The following is a 17769-nucleotide window of genomic DNA, read 5'->3' as shown; positions in this document are numbered from 1 at the left end:
AAATAAATGGCAGGATATAAAAAGTGGTACTGAAAGAAGTATAAACATTTTGGGATGAGACTGAAACAATGCTGTGGTAAAACCATAAGGCTGAAACAGTAAATCATACTGAAAGTCAAAAATTCTGGAGGTAAAGATGATCTTCCATATAGGAACTATTCAGCAATAAAATCTTTTACAGGAAAGGAATATTGAATCTGTGAGATGATAATTTTTACACATGTCAAGGAAGCAGTGTTAACCCTCTCTCAGAGGCAGATCAGTTGTGTTTCACCATTTTACTCAGAAAAAACCTTAAATATTCATGCGGAGACAAACACTCTAGTTTATGTGTTGAGAAGCTTTTATTGGATCACCACAATACTTTGGATTAGTTACACTATGGCTGTGAAATATGAAATTATAGTGTAGTCATTTTCCCAATAAAAGGAAATAAGAATATAAAGAAGCACAGTGCATGAGGCTTTGGTCACCGAACTAAACCAAGTTTTAAGAGCCAGTCCCAGTCCAGTGCAGAGAGGGAATTTCTTCATGCTCTTTCATAGACTCTAGTGCAGACAACTCCTTTCATGGCACATTCCTAAGGCACAAAGGAAAATTAATATAAACCTTTTGCTGAGAGCAGGCGTGTCTGCTGCAGTAACCTCTGAAGTCAGTGAAAATCCAGACGTCATGTTTTACATCTTTACATCACTTTTAGAGCAAACAGCAAAGCTATTTTTATATTGCAAATGGAGTGGTTTCTATTTTAACATCTTCAGACTTAATTAAGTGGCATATAATGACAAACAGATTGCAAAATTAGGCTCAGCTTCCAGAAACAAATTTACCTTCCTTGGTATTGTTGCTGGCTTGACAGAAACATCAGCCTCACCTAGTTTATTATACCATGGCCCATGGACACATCCCATTTTACAAAGTTTTTTTTTGTGGAAGCAGAAGTAGCCCGGGTAGTTCAGAGGTCAGGCTTGTGGCCTAAAAAACTTTGCACTTATGAGTCACAAAATATTCCTCCTGACCCTCTTGCCCCAGTGGCCTTCAGCGGCTCCTGGTGACTCACAGCCACAGGACGTGTGTGACAGGCGACGGGACATTAAAAAAGACCTCATGGGTCTGCAAAAGATGATGCCTCCTCCACAAACCTGTCTGAGGCAAGGGGCAGACAGCAGGATGCCAATGGAAAAGGCACCCTACCTCTCTGCTTTTTGAAGATGGTTTAATACTTAGAAAAAGTTTACACAGAAATGCAGCCATGAGGAGATGCAAATCACCCTTCCAAATGTACGAGAGCTTAAAACAAAATGCAGTCAGAACAAGCTAGCACGTAAAGGCGTAATGCTGCTGATTTCAAACAAGGCACCAAAACTAGTTTGGCTCCACTCTTTACAAACTTTACTGAACAAAAACTTTCTTTCACTCAAAAGTGAAATCTTAATTTTAGTAATGATCCTTACAGCTGGGGTCCCTAAAGTGTGTTATCACCCGGGCTTGGCCAACCCATGGCTTTCACATGGCTGCTAGAGAAAGGCAGGTTGAATGGGGGGTGAGGGAAAGCCAGCATTCCCCTGCCCCTGGGAAAGATGTGGTTCCCTCACCGCAGCGGGCATTTTGGAGGAGCCATCAGGACCTGCCAGTCCCCGCTGCAGGTCACCACGCAGGCAGGCGTGGGCACAGAGGTGCTGCTGGCTTTCACACAATAAACCTCAAGCACCTGCTTAGTGCGCTTGGCATGCTCATGTGGAAAAAGCAAACAGAAGTGTGTGAATTGATGGTTTTTAGTGGAAATAGATGTGTGAAAAGGTGTAAAATCAGTTTTCTAAGGTGGACAGGATTTATTCCAAAGATAGGAAAAAGGAAAGAGCCATTCCAGGGACAGCAGTACCCAACTTGCAAACTTTTATTTGCATTTCACAGGTTTCTGCTATTTGAAAACCTCATTTCTTTTAAGAATATATAATAATCTTGGGAGCACTAAATATTCTGCCAATTAATGGTAGCTCTGCTGACACAGTCACTTTAAAGACAATTTGCTGTATTGAACGATATTTATTTCCTTCCAGCTTCTTTCCTAAGCTTGGTTCCATTTTTGTCCCTCTTAATTTATCTCGTAAGCCAGAGAGAAAGCCAAAATTGACAGTCTATTTAGACAGAAGCAAACTGAAAGCTGCATCCTTCTGACCTTTATCAGCATACAAGGAGTGTGAACTTACCACCACCATTTTCCCATCAACCAGTCTTCTCTTTATCGTGCTCTCTTTGCCATTCCACTTCTGCACTTGCACCAATGCTCCTTTCTCCAAGGTTACAACACTCTGCAAAGGCCAAGAAAGAGTTTCAAACTGCAGTCTGAGCTTTGCAGTTTAGAGCAGCAATTCACTTTACGTTCAGCAAGATCCGCACTCTTGGCTAATGACACACTTTGTAACATTGGTTTCAGCACCATACTATTTCTTCTTCAATGCTTTCTTTGAATAGTTTGGAAAACTCATAGTGTGCTAGGGGGCTAGGAAAAACTCCTCCTGGTGCTGTTCTAGGACGTCAAGACTACTCAGAGATCATCAGACCCCTTACCTTGACTTTCCGGTCATCTGCTGTTGTTTCATCAAACTGTTGGCCCAGTTTGAAAGAGATCGTTGTATTTTTGAAGGTGCTTTCAGTTCTGATGGTTACTATGTCCCCTTTCATACTGATGATCACATCAGGCTTTGCCAGGCCACCTAGTTTCCGCGTAGCCAAGCCCACTCCTAGAAATCAGACACAAAACTATAATTACATTCTAGCAAGCAAGAAACTCAGTATCCTTTCATAAACCTTCAGTGGAAGAATAAGGAGCAGTTCCTTCTTGAATACTCTAATGCTTGATTCAGATGCGACACTAATTCTTCAAATGAGGAAGTACTGCGTTCAGAGGCTGAGGCAGCCCCAGTTGATAGAGTGCACCTTCAGCAAGAAATAAAGACATACATGAGTATACACTTGTGTACATTTAGCTAAGAAGAAACAAAGATGGTTACAAATCTGCATGAATTTGTGTAGTGATAGAATGGGTAGAAAAATTCAGAGGAATTGTCTGTTTCCATAAAAGCTTGCAAAAATCCTTTTTTTAAAAAAACTCTTGACAAATCTGAGAATCTGCACTTTTGTTAACCAGCTGCATGGAAGAAACTGGATACTGAACTGCCAATGTGCTGGTGCTTGTTCATTAAAACATAGTGGAGATTGGGCAATTCCTACGTTGCTACTAACGTCCCTTAAGGATCCTTGCATCTAAACGTCAATGAAAAGTACAAGTATGAAATATAAAAAATGTTGAAGCATAAGAGCAAAGAGCTGCAGAGAGCTTCAGGGAAAATCCCATGTCAAAAGCCTTTTATATTGCCTGGTGCCTTTCAGTCCAGTTCATTGTATACAAGTTGTGAGGTCTGGGGCAAGTTAGAATGAAGGCCACTGATGATGTATTGCTGTTTTGTAAAAGCAGAAAGGGGATAGCTGTAGCTATTGCCTTTGTTAATGCTACGCTATGCTCAGATGAAAAGATCCATATAAAAGGGTATAAAGTTATCTGTATAGTATAACACTATTTGCAGTAATTATTCTATACTGAACACTTCAGATCTTCAGAAAAATATCTGTAGCTGGACTTTCATCCCACATTTACTCTGGTTAATTAATTAACTGCAATTCTTTTGTTATTCAGTTTAACATTTCAAATAAAGGGAATTAGTGTCTCAGTAAATCATTTATATAGCAAAAGCAATGCTGTAGCTGACTGTCTGTGCACTTGCTATACAGGAATGAAGCCAGCATTAAAATGAAAAACAATGCCTAATTTATTACATTCCTGGCATTCTTCAGTAACAGATAGATTCATTCATAGGATTTAGACCTCTGAAACCAAAGTGTCATGAGACATCAGATCCATTATATATTGTAAATTATCACAAGTCATGAGTTTAATGGTGCAGTCAAGAGAAACATAAAAAAAATGCTGCATCTCCGTAGATTCTTCTCATTGCAGAAAAACAAATTAGATCAGGTCAGTTCAGCTAGACAGAAGTAAATTTATTACAGTAATTCAGCACCTACCTTTCTGTTTTTCCATTTTAGATGCTAAAGGAAAGAAATTAAATTATGCTAGAAAAGTAATTAAAGTGCTTTTGTGGACAGGTAGAAGGCAATATCCATGAACAAAGCATAAGATGAAGAACAGACATTCCCAAAGGAAACTTAAAAAAAACCCCAAAACATTTCTCACCCAGTTCTTTCATATAGTCATCAAAATTTTCACTGGAGACGAGTTTCCAGGTTCCCACAAATCGGTTACACATTGCACAGGCTTTGCGAGGCAGTGGTCCTGCAGAGAGAGGCAGTGGCCACAGCAGCTCTCGGTGGGAGTCAGAGAGATTGTGTGCCCGACTCAGACCTCGCTGGCCTCCTTTTAAAGATGCCCCATCCCTGTAGCGGTCAGGACGGGCCAATAGGAGAGGCAGTGCCAGGGCAAGACAATGTGCACCTTGTCCAAGGCAGCCGTATCAGTACCAAGGCTCCGGGTGATGCCTGCCTCGGCTTCCTCCACTGAATAGATCAAGACACTGAGGGGTGCGTGGGGACGGAGACGTCAGCTTACCACTGCATCCGCAGAGCAGTCAGGGGACACTGCGGTGGCGTCTCAGCAACACGGAGCCACCAGGCACGAGACCACTAGGTCCATATGAAACTCAGCTCTGACTGTCCTCCCAGTGCCATTCTCCGGCTATCACCCTATAGACTAGACTAGGTTAGAGTAGACTAGAATAGAATATTTCAGTTGGAAGGGACGTACAACAATCATCTAGTCCAACTGCCTGACCAATTCAGGGCTGACCAAAAGTTAAAGCATGGCTTTAAGGGCATTGTCCAAATGCCTCTTAAACACTGACAGGCATGGGGCATCAACCACCTCTCTAGGAAGCCTGTTCCAGTGTTTGACCACCCTCTCGGTAAAGAAATGCTGCCTAATGTCAGGTCTAAACCTCCCCTGATGCAGCTTTAACCCATTCCCACGCGTCCTATCGCTGGATACCAGGAAGAAGAGATCAGCACCTCCCTCGCCACTTCCCCTCCTCAGGAAGCTGTAGAGAGCATTACCACTATTGTCACCTGTGTGCTAGTCAGGTAAATCAAAGCCACGTGGATTTGGGGGAGGAGCTATCATGAAGCTGCTGTATATAGTGTTTTGTTGTTGTTTTTTTTTACTTTCATGATCGATCCTGGAAAGGGTCTGTATGTTTTATCATTTAAAGGCAGAACTGAATCATACTGTTCTGTTTGCTCCCTTTGCATCAGAGCAATGATTCCAAGCTGTGGGTTCCTCCCTGTACATACCCAAGGCAGCACCACAAAAAGAAAAAGCAGCCAAACTTTCCTGCCTCTCTTCTTCCACAACAGGGCATGTTCAGAAGATCAGTGCATCAGTGGAGATCAGCTCTTGTGCTTGGCAGGTGGATGGCATGAACCATCCAGGCTGAGTCATTAAAAGGCTTATTCTTGGGTCAAAGTCACTTGGTGAGAGGTAAGCAGTTTTACTGGGTTGGGAGGAGGGCATATAGTGCTCGCTTTTTGCCTTTCTGCACCTGGGTAGTTTGTCTGCCATAGAGTTAAGAGCAGATTTAAGCAGCGCAGTCATATAAGGCGTTGCATTCAAACATGTCCTACTATTATCAGATTTCCTCAAGTTTCCCTTCTCCCGTGAAAAGACTCCACAACCTCCCTGGGTCCATGTCTGCCTTGTGCTGGAGAGCCCAGAAATGGACCCATCATTCCAGGTGTGGCCTCGCCAGTGCTGAGCAGAGGGGAAGGATTATCTCCCTCAACCTGCAACACTCCTCCTAATGCAGCCCAGGACATCACTCACCATCTTTGCCACAAGAGCACATTGCTGGCTCACGTTCAACTTGGTGTCCACCAGGACCCCCAGGGCGTCTTCTGCAAAGCTGAGTTTGAAAATTTGAAAAGTTTGAGTTTGAAAATTCAAAAACTTTTTAAAAGATGTACATTTAGTACTATTGTCTTGTGGTTAGTGAAAACCAGACACAAAGAACAAATCCATAAACCATATGTATATTTGACCAGCAGGAATTTAAAGCATTGTAATTCAAGACACTTCAAACTATCTGAAACTATTTAGTGTAAGACCACATCAACTGTAATTCTGTCCTTCCCCTTCCTAAACTATCTTCCTGGGGAAAACAATTACTTGCTACTTTGAAGGATTAGATGGCATCTTTTTTACTTGTATGAATAATAGTTACCTGTTTGTCTTTTTTGCATGATTACATTTTCTGGGTTATGACCACTTACAGGGGCTTTTCAGATCTCCATTGTAAGGGTGGAGGGACACCGGGATCATAGGTGGTGGGACCAAATTTCTTCTGTTTAGGATAGAAAGAGTGAGATGGAGCTGATGCTGGGCCAAGGAGGGTGAGGTTTGGGTCTCATCTTGAAAGCTGTCATATGCAAGAAGGGCAACATGCTTAAACAGTAGAACAATACAGCCTGAGCAATGAAAATATTGTAGTCTTTGGATTATACTGGGGTTGTGGGGAAATAATAAGGTCTTAAGTCACAAATTTTGGTTGTATATAAAAAATGTTTTTATCCCATCAGTCATAACATCAACAAGGGTAAATTGATCAGAACTTCCCATTACTGCTCAGGTCTAATAGTGCAGTGTAAGGAAGGAAAGTCTAGAGTGACTTAAAATGAAAACAAAGTAAAGAAAAACTCTTTCTCCCCCACAGTAGGAAGCAGATGCTGTATCTGTAACATGTAAATAAATGTCAGTCTTTGAAGGTGTTGGCCACACAAAGCTCTTCTAAAGCACAGATGCATTATATCACATTGCGTCTAAAGAATAGCTAGCTCTTTTATCCATTCCCTGGAAATAAGAAAGCTCCTTCTAAATAAAACTATCCATTATTTCTCAAGGAATAATACGAAAATATTCTACCGTTGCTCCTCAGGCATTCTTTGTTCTTTCATTTAATTGTCTTATCCACATAAAGGCACTTTAACAAGACAAGGCTGGTGCCTTTGGGAAATAAAAGATGATTGGGACGTTGTAAAATCAGGCCCAAAGAAATTGAAGAAGAGCAAATTAGTCAGAATAGGACAGCTATACTGCAGTACCAGTAACCTTAAGAACAAAAGTGACAGAGAATTATTTATACAGACAAAACCCCAGTCTTAAGCAGTCTCAGACAATGTTGACATCGCTAGCATCTATCTCTGTCACTAAGAAAAATCAGCACTTTCATTTAAAGGACTTACAGTCTAGAAAGAAGAAGAGCAGGGAATTATATCTCAGTAGAAATAATATCTGGGGAAACCAATCTTTTCTTCAAGTTTAAAGGAAAAAAATTGTCAAGGATTGTGAGTACATGTGATAAGAGGGAGCTTTGATTCCCCTTTTCTGCTTATGGTTGGGGTAAAACAGGATTTGAAATCAATGCACTTGGAGATTGTGAAGCAGCACTAGAGATAAAGGTAAAAATTGGTAAAAATAGTGAGCGAAAAAATGTAAAGAAACTGTTTAAAGAAATATGGAAAGTAAGTTTATGGCAATTTCTTTAAAGGAAATATGATATGGGCAAATTCAGTGCCAAAAAAAGTCTAAATTAAATTCCTAGGAGAGTGATGAATAAAGCGGAGATAAAAGCAGAGAACGGAGGCCAAATGACTGCCTCGCTGTGAGGACACCAAGGATGTTTTAACACTGATGCTACGGAGCCGAGGGATCGACCCCGAACACGAGGCCAGCACTCTGCCTCTTCCCAATTGCTACACTGGAGGGTGCAAACAGCCTTTTGTCTCCTTAGCTGGGGCATCCCACGCGACCAGACCAAGACTGCCGGGGCCGAGGGAACGGGTGGCAGCTCAGGGCAGACTGCAGAGCTGGGCGCTCCCCGGGCTTGACTGGCCAGGACGCAAAAGCACTCCAAGTTCCTTCCAGGGGAAACAAAGAGTTAAAAGAAAACCAGAAAAATAACAGAAACGTCAAAGCTCAGAAAAAGCCTTGCTTCATCTTTCTCCTGAGCTGCTAAAAATCTGTGGGTGTGAGTCCCCTTTCCCTCTTGTCATCCAAGAAACCTGTAAAGGAGTAGTGAGCGAATATGCTAACAACGGGCAAAGATCTCCTCCGCTCAGCGTTCGGGGTGCCTGCTGCGATAAGTGTGTTGCCCACGGGGTTTGTAGGGGTTTGGTGACATCCTCCTGTTTCAGAGAGGAATGCTATGGGGTGGTTTCTGATTTTTGGAGAACAGTTCACCATTACAGAAAAGAGAGGGGGCCCTGTGCTGCTCTGGAGGCAAGGACAAGACACTGCTCTGCTTTGACCCCTTAGAAATGTGTGCTGTCACCTCCATCCAGGCCTGAGAGCACACACCTTTTTTGCCAGAGAAGAATTATCTCCATTTATTCAAGAAGTCACAAGGCTTCTGCCTTTTTCAGAGAATAAATTTTGGCCTTCTTCAGAGAATAAATTTCAGACATGTTCATATTCCAAGAAAAGCATCACTAATACTTCATTATAGTGCTGGCCCTGTTAAAGTTTATAGACAGAATGTCACTTTACTGAAATTTCCAAAAGTTGAAGTTTTAAGTGGATTGATTCATTCACAAAGTCTGAATTCATTCACCAGGTACTAGAATAATTGGTGATGCTTTCAGAGGAGATTACCTGCCTCTGAAAAAACAGGCTGTGAATGTTACAATTGTAACTGCAGGCTTTATTAAGAATATAAGATTTCTGAAAAATAAAGGCTGCTGTATGTATATTGGAATATTGGAAATTTGACCTCTGAAATATAGTATTTCCATATCTGTGGACAATGGGATATATTTAACTATGGGCTGATCTTTAATGTCTATATATAGCTTATTTAAGCCAATGTTGCTGTTTCTTATGATCATCTCTCCCATGTAGGTTTTCTGTCACTAAACTGTAGTTTTATCCTGGCTTTTGCAAATAATTTTGGTTCTTGTTAACTGCTAAGTAGGTTTAATATTGTATATATGGGGTACTCTGAAGCATACTTTCTTCCCCTATGCAATTGCTGTTCTTTAGGCTGATGAGATTTCACAACCAATGAAACCAAGGTAAAAAGAGGAGAGCTGTTTTTTCATGTTTTTTTTAAGATTTTCTGCAGAATTTACTGATAGTCTTTTGGAACTGATCTTAAATGACTCCTTAGCTCATCCAGAGTGTAGAAGTCCTCCTTTTTCTTTTCCCCTCTCCAGTTGTATTAATAGTGCAGAAACTTGGGAACAGTCTGAGTCATACAGAGGAAAGTTCAAGTGTATGAGGTCTCTGCTGCTGGCAGTAGGGACTCAGCACCATTGCCTCTGACAGCTGACCTCAAGAATGTCAGGAATATGTGGAATTTGGTTCACAGATCTTAATCGCAAAGCTTGAGATATGCTCCTTTCCCCGTGGTTACTGCACACATTTTCAGACTTTTCTTGTCCAGGTTTTCCCTGGACTTCTCCTTTTTTTTTGTCCTCAGTTTGAGTCCTCCCAGGTGTAGAAATCAGGGCTTCCATGCACGCAAAGTTTTGAAATAGGAAGCCAGGCTTAAGGACAGTAGAAGGTAGTTCAAGAATAATAAGTGTTGAAAACCATAGTGTCCAAAGGGCTTTGCATCTAGAGAGGCTTGCATTTCCAAGACTGATCTAACCTAATGAGCTAGCAGAAAATGCATATAGGAAATAAAGTTTGTACCACTAGCAAACTTTTACAGGCTTTTAGTAAGCCTGAGAGTACTTTTTAAGCTATGATTCTTAATTCAAGTCTTTTTGTCTAATCTAGGACAAAAAGAGATGTTAAAGGACATTAGCAAAATAATCTGAGAACTGCAGCAGATGCAATTTCACACTTCAGGTGGCAGAGGACAAGATCAAGCCACTTCAGATGATCCCCGGGTTTAAAATTGTCGGCATTTGTGCAAGGAGGAGATGCCTGGTTCCCTGCTCACTTTGGAAGCCAGTGCTGGGCATCCGCAGTAATTGCCCTCCTCCCTGTCCCAGGAACAACACCCTTTGCTCAAAGCCAAGAAAAGCAGCCCTGTTATTCCCCTTGCTGTGCACAGACTCCTTGCAGTGGGTAGCCCACACGCAGCGCTCACCGGAGGATGTTTTTGTGTCCGGGTCTATCACTGTCACACAACAAGTGTCACTCACTGGATCATCTCTGATCCTCTTTCCACAGTGAGATGGGTCAGTTACCGAGTGTGGTACTAGTTCTTACACGATACTTTCCCGCACAGCACCCCTTCCCATGTTGCATCCCCCCCAAACCCCTTTCTGACAAACTCCAGCACAAGCACAGGTTGTAGAAAGCTGAACATTTTATTGAATAGCCACAACAAATTAGACTAGCTGTGTGTAACTGTTTTGGGATGTATCTGTAAAAAGTACAGTTCTCTTTAAAACAGATTTGTGGAGTTTTTCTCCTTCGGTTAAGTTGTTTTTCTCCAGCTTTAAGCATTAGTCCTGTGTGAAGATGGCTTCTTCATGCTTTTTCATAAACTCTTTTGCAGATAACGTTATTCATGGTGCATTCCTGGAAAGGAAGGCAAATTTAATCAGCTTTTAACTCTCACTAAATGTTTGTTAGTCAGAAGGTAGAGAATTACTTATCCATTGGGAGCCAGTGTAAGAAAAAAAATTGCTTTTCTGCTCCTCTAAAACCAATTGCCAAAACAGTGAAACTCAAGTTTGAGAGCTTCAGAAACAGAAGTCTGAAATACAAGCACAGGACTGAAAGAACATTAAAGGACTGCTCCAGCCACCCCCAGGAGATTTCTAATCTCCTCTTAAAAACCACTAAAGGAGGGTCCTAGGGCTTCTATGGAGGGTGGTTGGACTCTGGAGCTGGGCATTAGCCTTTTTTCCTTTCACCTTTTGCAGCTGTGGCTTGTCTTCTTCACACACATGTGCATGACACATACCCACACATACACACACACAGAGTCCTACACAGCTTTCAGACTTGCAGCTGCTGGTGTCAGCCTCTGCATGTTAGGCTCTGTCCTCATCTATTTTTCTGTTAGACCAAATCCGTTTTGTTCAATTTTTCTTAATGAAGTTGTTTTTAAAAACTATTTCTATTTATTCTCCTCTGGTCTTTATCCAAAGAAATTTAAATATTAAAGTTATGGACATACTATTTTTCTCTAGGGCAGGGCAGAACACTTCAGGAATTTCATGTGTGTGTATTGTTTTGTAGCATGTAGGAATCTCAGCTGCCTTTTATGAACACAGTTTTAGTCCCCTCCCAGATTCTTCAAAGTGTCTTTCCTAAAACTGGAGAGCAGTGCTGGGAAGCCCCAAACTGCAGGTGGGCCTCACTGGCACCAAGTCAAGCACAATACACGCTGACCAGATACTCTGACAACCAACAGAGCTTGGATACAGGTTTCTTTTTTTTGCTATAACATCATATTATTCACACAGTTGTGGGTGATCCATAGCACGGTTCCCACAGATGGCTGTTGAGTCTCTACTGGAGACGAACAGGAGTATTTTGCATCAGCACAGAGCAGACGCACTTAACATGGGCTTTGCTAATGCTTCCTCTATACTGTTCAGGACTTAAAGATTCTGATATGTAAAAATTTCCCTCACAGGGATGTTGTTTTTTTCTCCCTACTCTTTCCTAACCATGTCTTGCTATGAAAGGAGAACAGGCACCTCCATACCATTCCATAAGTTTAACAGCATTTCAGTTTTAATATATACTCCAGACTCATTCAGAGAGACTTCTCGCGAAGTGCACAGAGCCCTTTCAGATGTCTTCACTCGCTGTGTTTGAATCCAATGTAATACACCTGCCAAACATGAATTCTGTACAGGGAATTCAGTGAGTAAGTAGCAAAAATGAACTCACCACCACCAGGTTCCCATCCACCACTTTTCTCTTTATGATAGTCTCTTTTCCATCCCACTTCTGCACCTGGTTCAGTATGCCATTGTCTAGGGTTATGACGTTCTGTCAAAATAAAAAAAAAGCAAAGTGTGGCTGTTTCATCAGGGTGCTCTGGGCTGAAGAGAAGACTGTCTCCATGTCCAAACAGCACTGACACACAAAGCCTCCATAGCACTCTTACCTTTGAAGGCAGCATTTCTACACTGGATGTCAAAATCCTGTTTTGGACTCTGTCATCCTGCTCCCACATCCCTTTTGAGAGATGTATTTGGAAAGTGCTGGGTTTGGACTCACCTTTGTTTTTCTGTCATCTGCTGTGGTCTCATCAAACTCTTCACCCAGCTTGAAAGAGATCTCTGTATTTTTGAAGGTACTTTCTGTTTTGATGGTTATCACATCACCATTGATGCTAATAGTTACATTGGGCTTGGCTACACCAGCCATTTTCCTGGTAGCAAACCCCACACCTGTAAATAAGACAGGGCACTATGTAATTTTTATCTTTACTCAATGTTTTTTCTCTTATTTGTTGGGGAAAAGAAAAAAAGACTTCAGTGCTGATTTCCCTATTACTTTCTGAATTTTTTATTCATTCTATGTTGCAGAGGTTCTTTTTAACATCTCACTAGCTTGGTATGGTTATAGACCAAGCCGGGTGGGATGACATAAGGGAATTCTCTCCTCTGTCATTGCCAGAATAGTAAAAGCAATATTCTGAAGACTGAGACAAGATTTTAGTAGTAGATATTTGCACATACACTTTTTTGAAATAGCTGCAGTGGTTTGTACACTAAGTTGTATGTTAACTGTATCTAAAAGTAAATAAGCAGAAATACATGACAGTTTCTAAGCCACAAAATCAAACAAACAAACAAGAAAAAAAAAAAAAAAAAAGCACTTTTTATATTTATCAGTGGCTAGGGTGAATAAAAGGAAATGGTTAAGAAATAGCTGGCAATGGTCACGTCCTGAGTAAAATCTGGGGTAAAGAGTAAGAGTGCAAGAGTCTCACTGAAAGCTGTCTGAATGCTGCATAAATCTCAGTAAGTATTTTACCCCTAATCTCCAAATAAACCCCTAGCTTTTTGGCATGTACTGATCCAATCAGTCCAAGTTACCCCATACCTCATCTCCACTAAAAGAATGTGGGATCCTTTTAAAGCCCAATTTTAATTCTAAGCAAGAAGTCTACGCCTTTAGAGAATAGTGTTATCCCTCAAATCTTTTGCAAGTATCTGCATGAATCCATGCAATTTTCTTTGTTAATACTCACTGGAGGCAGCTACAGAGTTTCATTCACTATAATAGCCGTGACAATTAATTGGTCTCCTAGTCCAGTAGCAATATAAAGAAGTTTAGGTGTATTGCCTTTAGACATAGAGAAGCTTGCTGCATTCTAGCATTACACCATTTTGTATGTCCAAGGATAAAAGCTAATTCACACAAAGTATTGCAGTGACATGTTTTACTTCCATTTATAACACTACTAAGTAGGCACACATAGACTTGGGTTACCTGAAACTATTCCTCCCAATCAAAGTTATTCTGCGTTACAGGAATTTGACACCACTAATTCAAACAGCCAAGTTCTCCAGTTTAAGACCATCTGATCAAAATAGTTGGACTAAAGCCCCCTTGGTAAATAGCATAACCAGAAAAAGCAAGTAAGGAATAAAGTTCAAAATCAGCATTCCTTCCCTGTCCCAGATACAACAACTCCAAATAACAATTCTCACCCAGCTCTTTCATATAGTCCTCAAAGTTTTCACTAGAAAGGAGCTTCCAGGTGCCCACAAACTGGTCACACATTTTGTCAGGCTAGACAGAAGTCTTCCACAGGATCAAGCAGAAATGCAGGACAGGAGGATAGTATGAGCTTCAGGAGATCAGGAGTTATCTTTAAAAAGGAGCCTTGGCCACATGATGCTCTAGGATGACCAATGAAGAGGGAGTCCCAGTGCCCAGTGTTTTCCTTCCTCCCCTACCCCTCCTTTGCCAGTAGGTCATAGTGCTATTATTCATATGCCCTTACTAGCACAAAGATCACTCTCTTGTTTTTATTTAATTATTTTTGTCATTCAAGAACACTTCACCCTAAAGGCAAATAATTAAATCATATTGTCTTTCAGAAGAAAAAGGAAAGCTCAACTCACAGAGGGCTATGTTCTCTCCCATACCATTTCAGTCGGCCTTACCAAATGGACATAGCTAAAGTCCTAGACTGTAAGATCTGAAAGACTCATTGGGATAATTTAGTTTGCTTTCTGCACCCCTGCAGTCAGAGATTTTCTCCAGAGAGGCACAGAATTACAGGAAGAAGTGGATTTGGGGCAGAAAGAGAGAGTGCTGGTGGCTGTAGAAGGGTAAGGCAATAAACTTGCTTCCTTGATTGGGATCTCCTTATCATTGCACCACCTGAATCAATTGACCAATAGGTCTGTATTCTGCTTTTATGTGGCAGAGAGCAGATATAGGGCTCTGTGAAAAGCAAAGTAAAAAACCAGATGATTTCTCTCCCTTTTGCTCCTGTGCTTTCTGAAGACCTATGTCCCAATGACTAGCATTATCACTAGTTATGGCATAAAGCTAGGCTCTGGTATCGACCCACCAAAGGTCCCTGGACACTTCATTTGTATTCTGATCATGCTGTTCAGGTAGAAATCTGCTTGAGGCAATGTGTGTCCAGGCCTGACGTAATGAGGTCCACCTTGACTGGTCCCCTAAGCCCTGTCATAGCTCAGATCACAAAAAACTGTATCAGAAAGCAGTTGAGCAATTTCTTAGACTTTCCTTTTGGCTGTAGCATGCTATTCCAACAGCAAAAAGCAGCTAGGATGTGCAGACTCCAGCCCCTGCAATTCTCGTCAGGTGGATTTCCTGGAAATACTCTGCTGGTTGTTAGGCATCAAATATGTTGATCCACCTATTTCGTACTTGATGACTTTGTAAGTAACAATGTTGTACAAAAATTATTTATATAGGATTGTAAGATGACAGGAAAGTTCAGAAGGAAAGGGAGGTCAGGAAGTCTCCAGCACAGCCTCCCGTTCAGGCAGACCATGCGCTGTCAGGGCTTGGAAACCTCCACGGATGGAGCCGGCACAGCCTCCCTGGGCAACCCACACCCCTGCCCAGTCCTGTCCACTGTGGGGAAAGGGTCTCCTTATCTCCTGTCTGAACCTCTCTTCTTTCAACTTCTGCCCATAGCTCATCTCCTCCCACCATGCACTGCTGTGAAAAGCCTGGCTCCAGCTCCTGGGTCCCTTTCCCATAGGTGTTGGGGGCTGCTGTAAGCACTCCCAAAGCCAGCTCTTAACCAGGATAAACCACCCCAGTCTCACAACCTCTCCTCACAGGGCAAGTGCTCCAGCCCTCTGAGCATCCTAGGGGGCCCTCTGCTGAACTCACTCCAAAACTGGATGCAGTACTCTGGATACAGCCTAACGAGTGCTGAGGAAAGGGGAATAATCACATCTGCCAACCTACTGGCCGTGCTCCTGTTCATACAGCCCAGGATGTTTTTGGCCTTTCTGCTGCCAGGACTCAGCTCACTGCCCACCAGGACCCTGACGGCCTTTTCTGCAGAGCTTCTCCCTAGCCAGTCTGTCCCCAGCCTGCACTGCTGTGAGGGCTGAATATGTTTGTATATGTATAATTAGTTACCCTCTTGTGCCTTTAAGACTTCAGACCGTGGGAATTTATACACACACCCCCCCCCCCCCCCGAATAGCTAGTCTTAGGCTTGGTCTATTCTTTTTTGAGTTTTTGCATATTTACTGACTTTGGGCTAATCCCAAAATAAATAATATAATATTCTAATTATTGAAGTCGCTGATGCCTTTCCTGATTGGTTTTCTCCGAGTAACACATGCTCAGGTCCTCTTTAAAAGGAACCTCTGAGGAGCCCTCAAGTTTGTGTCATAATCTTGGGGTTTTTTACTTAAGATTATTGGCTTGAGAAACACTGCACCGTATACAAGCAGTTTGTAGGAACCTGAAAACTCAAATCCAGTAATTACATGCTGAGTACTTGAAAGTATCAGGTGAGGATTGCTGTAGTGCCCTGGATAGAAAGGACGTGATCTGGCTGAACTCAGTCCCTACACTTAACTTTTCTTGCCTTTTGGGAACTGTTCTGTGTGTGGCTTACTACAATTAGCATTCATTTCTTTGGAGGGGAAACAGGACATTTATATTCAAAACTATAGCCTGAGAGAGGGGATTGGCCCTCCTTTGGTGTTAACAGCTGCCTGCAATGCTTGTGCTGCTGGAAGAGCTTTGTGGGAGAGAGGTGAAACACCTGTTCCATGCAAATCAGTTTGGAGCAGACAAGCACACCCTCCCTAGGCAGACAGTGACTTGCACCTATTTAAAGTGAATCTGAGCCATTTGTAGATGCCTTGCAAACATGATGACTCAAAAATGCAAGAAGAAAGCCAGCTTGTGGGTTGACTGGCTTGTTTACTTCAAAGCAAGCAGCTATCTGGGAGCAGGCTCATGGATCTTACTTGGGAAGTATCCTATGGATGGTCTCCTTTCCTTCAGGAGGGAGTTCCAGGGACAAGAGATAAGCCTGTGGCATTGATGTCATCTAATACAAATCCTGCCTGCTCTCTGGGGCAAAAGCCTTAAGTCATACAGCCCTGCTGATAAAGACCGAGGTGCTTAATGGTTATGAAGAAATCAGTCAGGCTTCTGAGCCTGGAAGCTTGGGCAAACCTGGGATTTGTGTCACTTGCAGAACTGTCTTGTCAGCAAGTGTAGAAACCTCCTTCAAAATAAGACGGAATTTTAAAGAAACCATAGGTAAGAGGTAAACCAAGGATGCGAAGCTGGTGAGGGTCCAGCACAGTGAGGAAACGCTGGCAAAGTAAATTAGTCACAGAGGGAAACCCTGTCTCTTAATCCTGATATGAACTAATGTAGCTGAAGTCTGTAAACAACAATGATACACATCTGCAATGTGTTTTTGGGGTGCTGTGACCTTTAAGGATGGTTCCTGATGCAGGAGGTGCAGAAGTGGAATAGCAAAGCAGCAGCTGTGCAGAGGAGATTGGTGGATGGGAAGGTGGTGATGGTGGGTTAACTTGTGCTCTGGGAGTCAGACCAGCTGTGGAGATCTACTTGGGATAAATAGCTTTTTACAAAAATGATGACAATAGTAACCTCCCTTTGGCTCTTTTGGGCATGCAGGAGGAATAATGCTGCTTCCACTAGAGTATGTGAGAAAGAAGATGCTTATTCCTGTAGTTGAGATCTGTTACTGAGGACAGCTTTTAACGGCGGACTGTGCCAAAGCTTTCCTGGTACTTTTGTCAAAGTAAAAATACAGCTTACCCTCAAATGTGAGAACATGAATTACCAAATCACAGTTACGACTATTAGCAACACTCTGCTTAAATAAAGGCTTCTTTCTCCAGTTCCTCTTTGTCCCAGAAGGGCAACAGTGTACAATTCCTTCGACTGCTGTAGTTATTGAACTGGTGACTACCAAAGAGCAGCACTGTATTTGGCTTACACAGTTGTCTCCATAGTTCTACTACTCTTTGAATCAGAAACTGGGATGAAAAGTTAAAAAGACATTTGTGCTCAATTCCACACCTAATGCCATAGCAGACTATTAGCCTGTTGACAATGACTTCTGCTGAAAACTTTCTTAAAAGGAATGTGGCCTCTATGTGGGGTTATTAGTGGCACAGATGGCAATGTCCATAGTAAGAAAAAATACATATTCTTGGAAAAGCTATTAAAAATAGGGATTTTCCCTTAAGCAGGGAAGGAACCGTGGCTTTGCTGCAATCTTCCTG

At 42.1% G+C, this 17769-nt stretch overlaps 2 protein-coding genes across 2 annotated transcripts; both read right to left on the bottom strand.

Annotated features, from left to right (window-relative positions):
* Positions 1-325: 325 nt before the first annotated feature.
* On the bottom strand, positions 326-4446 carry LOC115340695 (myelin P2 protein). Its single transcript, XM_030012627.2, has 4 exons — positions 4256-4446; positions 2572-2744; positions 2211-2312; positions 326-580 (listed from the first exon to the last, which is right to left on the bottom strand). The coding sequence occupies exons 1-4, from the start codon at positions 4326-4328 to the stop codon at positions 530-532; spliced, it is 399 nt and encodes a 132-aa protein (XP_029868487.1). The 5' UTR covers positions 4329-4446; the 3' UTR covers positions 326-529.
* Positions 4447-10364: 5918 nt separating this feature from the next.
* On the bottom strand, positions 10365-13870 carry LOC115340696 (fatty acid-binding protein, adipocyte). Its single transcript, XM_030012628.2, has 4 exons — positions 13699-13870; positions 12257-12429; positions 11924-12025; positions 10365-10597 (listed from the first exon to the last, which is right to left on the bottom strand). Exons 1-4 carry the CDS (start codon positions 13769-13771, stop codon positions 10547-10549), a joined length of 399 nt encoding a protein of 132 aa, XP_029868488.1. The 5' UTR covers positions 13772-13870; the 3' UTR covers positions 10365-10546.
* Between the last annotated feature and the right edge of the window lie 3899 nt (positions 13871-17769).

The sequence above is a fragment of the Aquila chrysaetos genome, chromosome 4 (assembly GCF_900496995.4).
Source record: "Aquila chrysaetos chrysaetos chromosome 4, bAquChr1.4, whole genome shotgun sequence".
In the NCBI taxonomy this organism is placed as follows: Eukaryota; Metazoa; Chordata; class Aves; order Accipitriformes; family Accipitridae; genus Aquila; species Aquila chrysaetos.
This window is presented reverse-complemented; position numbering and strand designations above follow the sequence as displayed.

Coding starts and splice junctions, on each gene's coding strand:
- LOC115340695 (XM_030012627.2), bottom strand. CDS start 4,328: ATGTGTAACCGATTTGTGGGAACCTGGAAACTCGTCTCCAGTGAAAAT. Junction 2,745..4,255: donor TGACTATATGAAAGAACTGG/GTGAGAAATGTT, acceptor TCTGATTTCTAG/GAGTGGGCTTGGCTACGCGG. Junction 581..2,210: donor TTGATGGGAAAATGGTGGTG/GTAAGTTCACAC, acceptor TTTGTGCCTTAG/GAATGTGCCATGAAAGGAGT.
- LOC115340696 (XM_030012628.2), bottom strand. CDS start 13,771: ATGTGTGACCAGTTTGTGGGCACCTGGAAGCTCCTTTCTAGTGAAAAC. Junction 12,026..12,256: donor CAGATGACAGAAAAACAAAG/GTGAGTCCAAAC, acceptor TTATTTTGACAG/AACGTCATAACCCTAGACAA. Junction 10,598..11,923: donor TGGATGGGAACCTGGTGGTG/GTGAGTTCATTT, acceptor CTTCCTTTCCAG/GAATGCACCATGAATAACGT.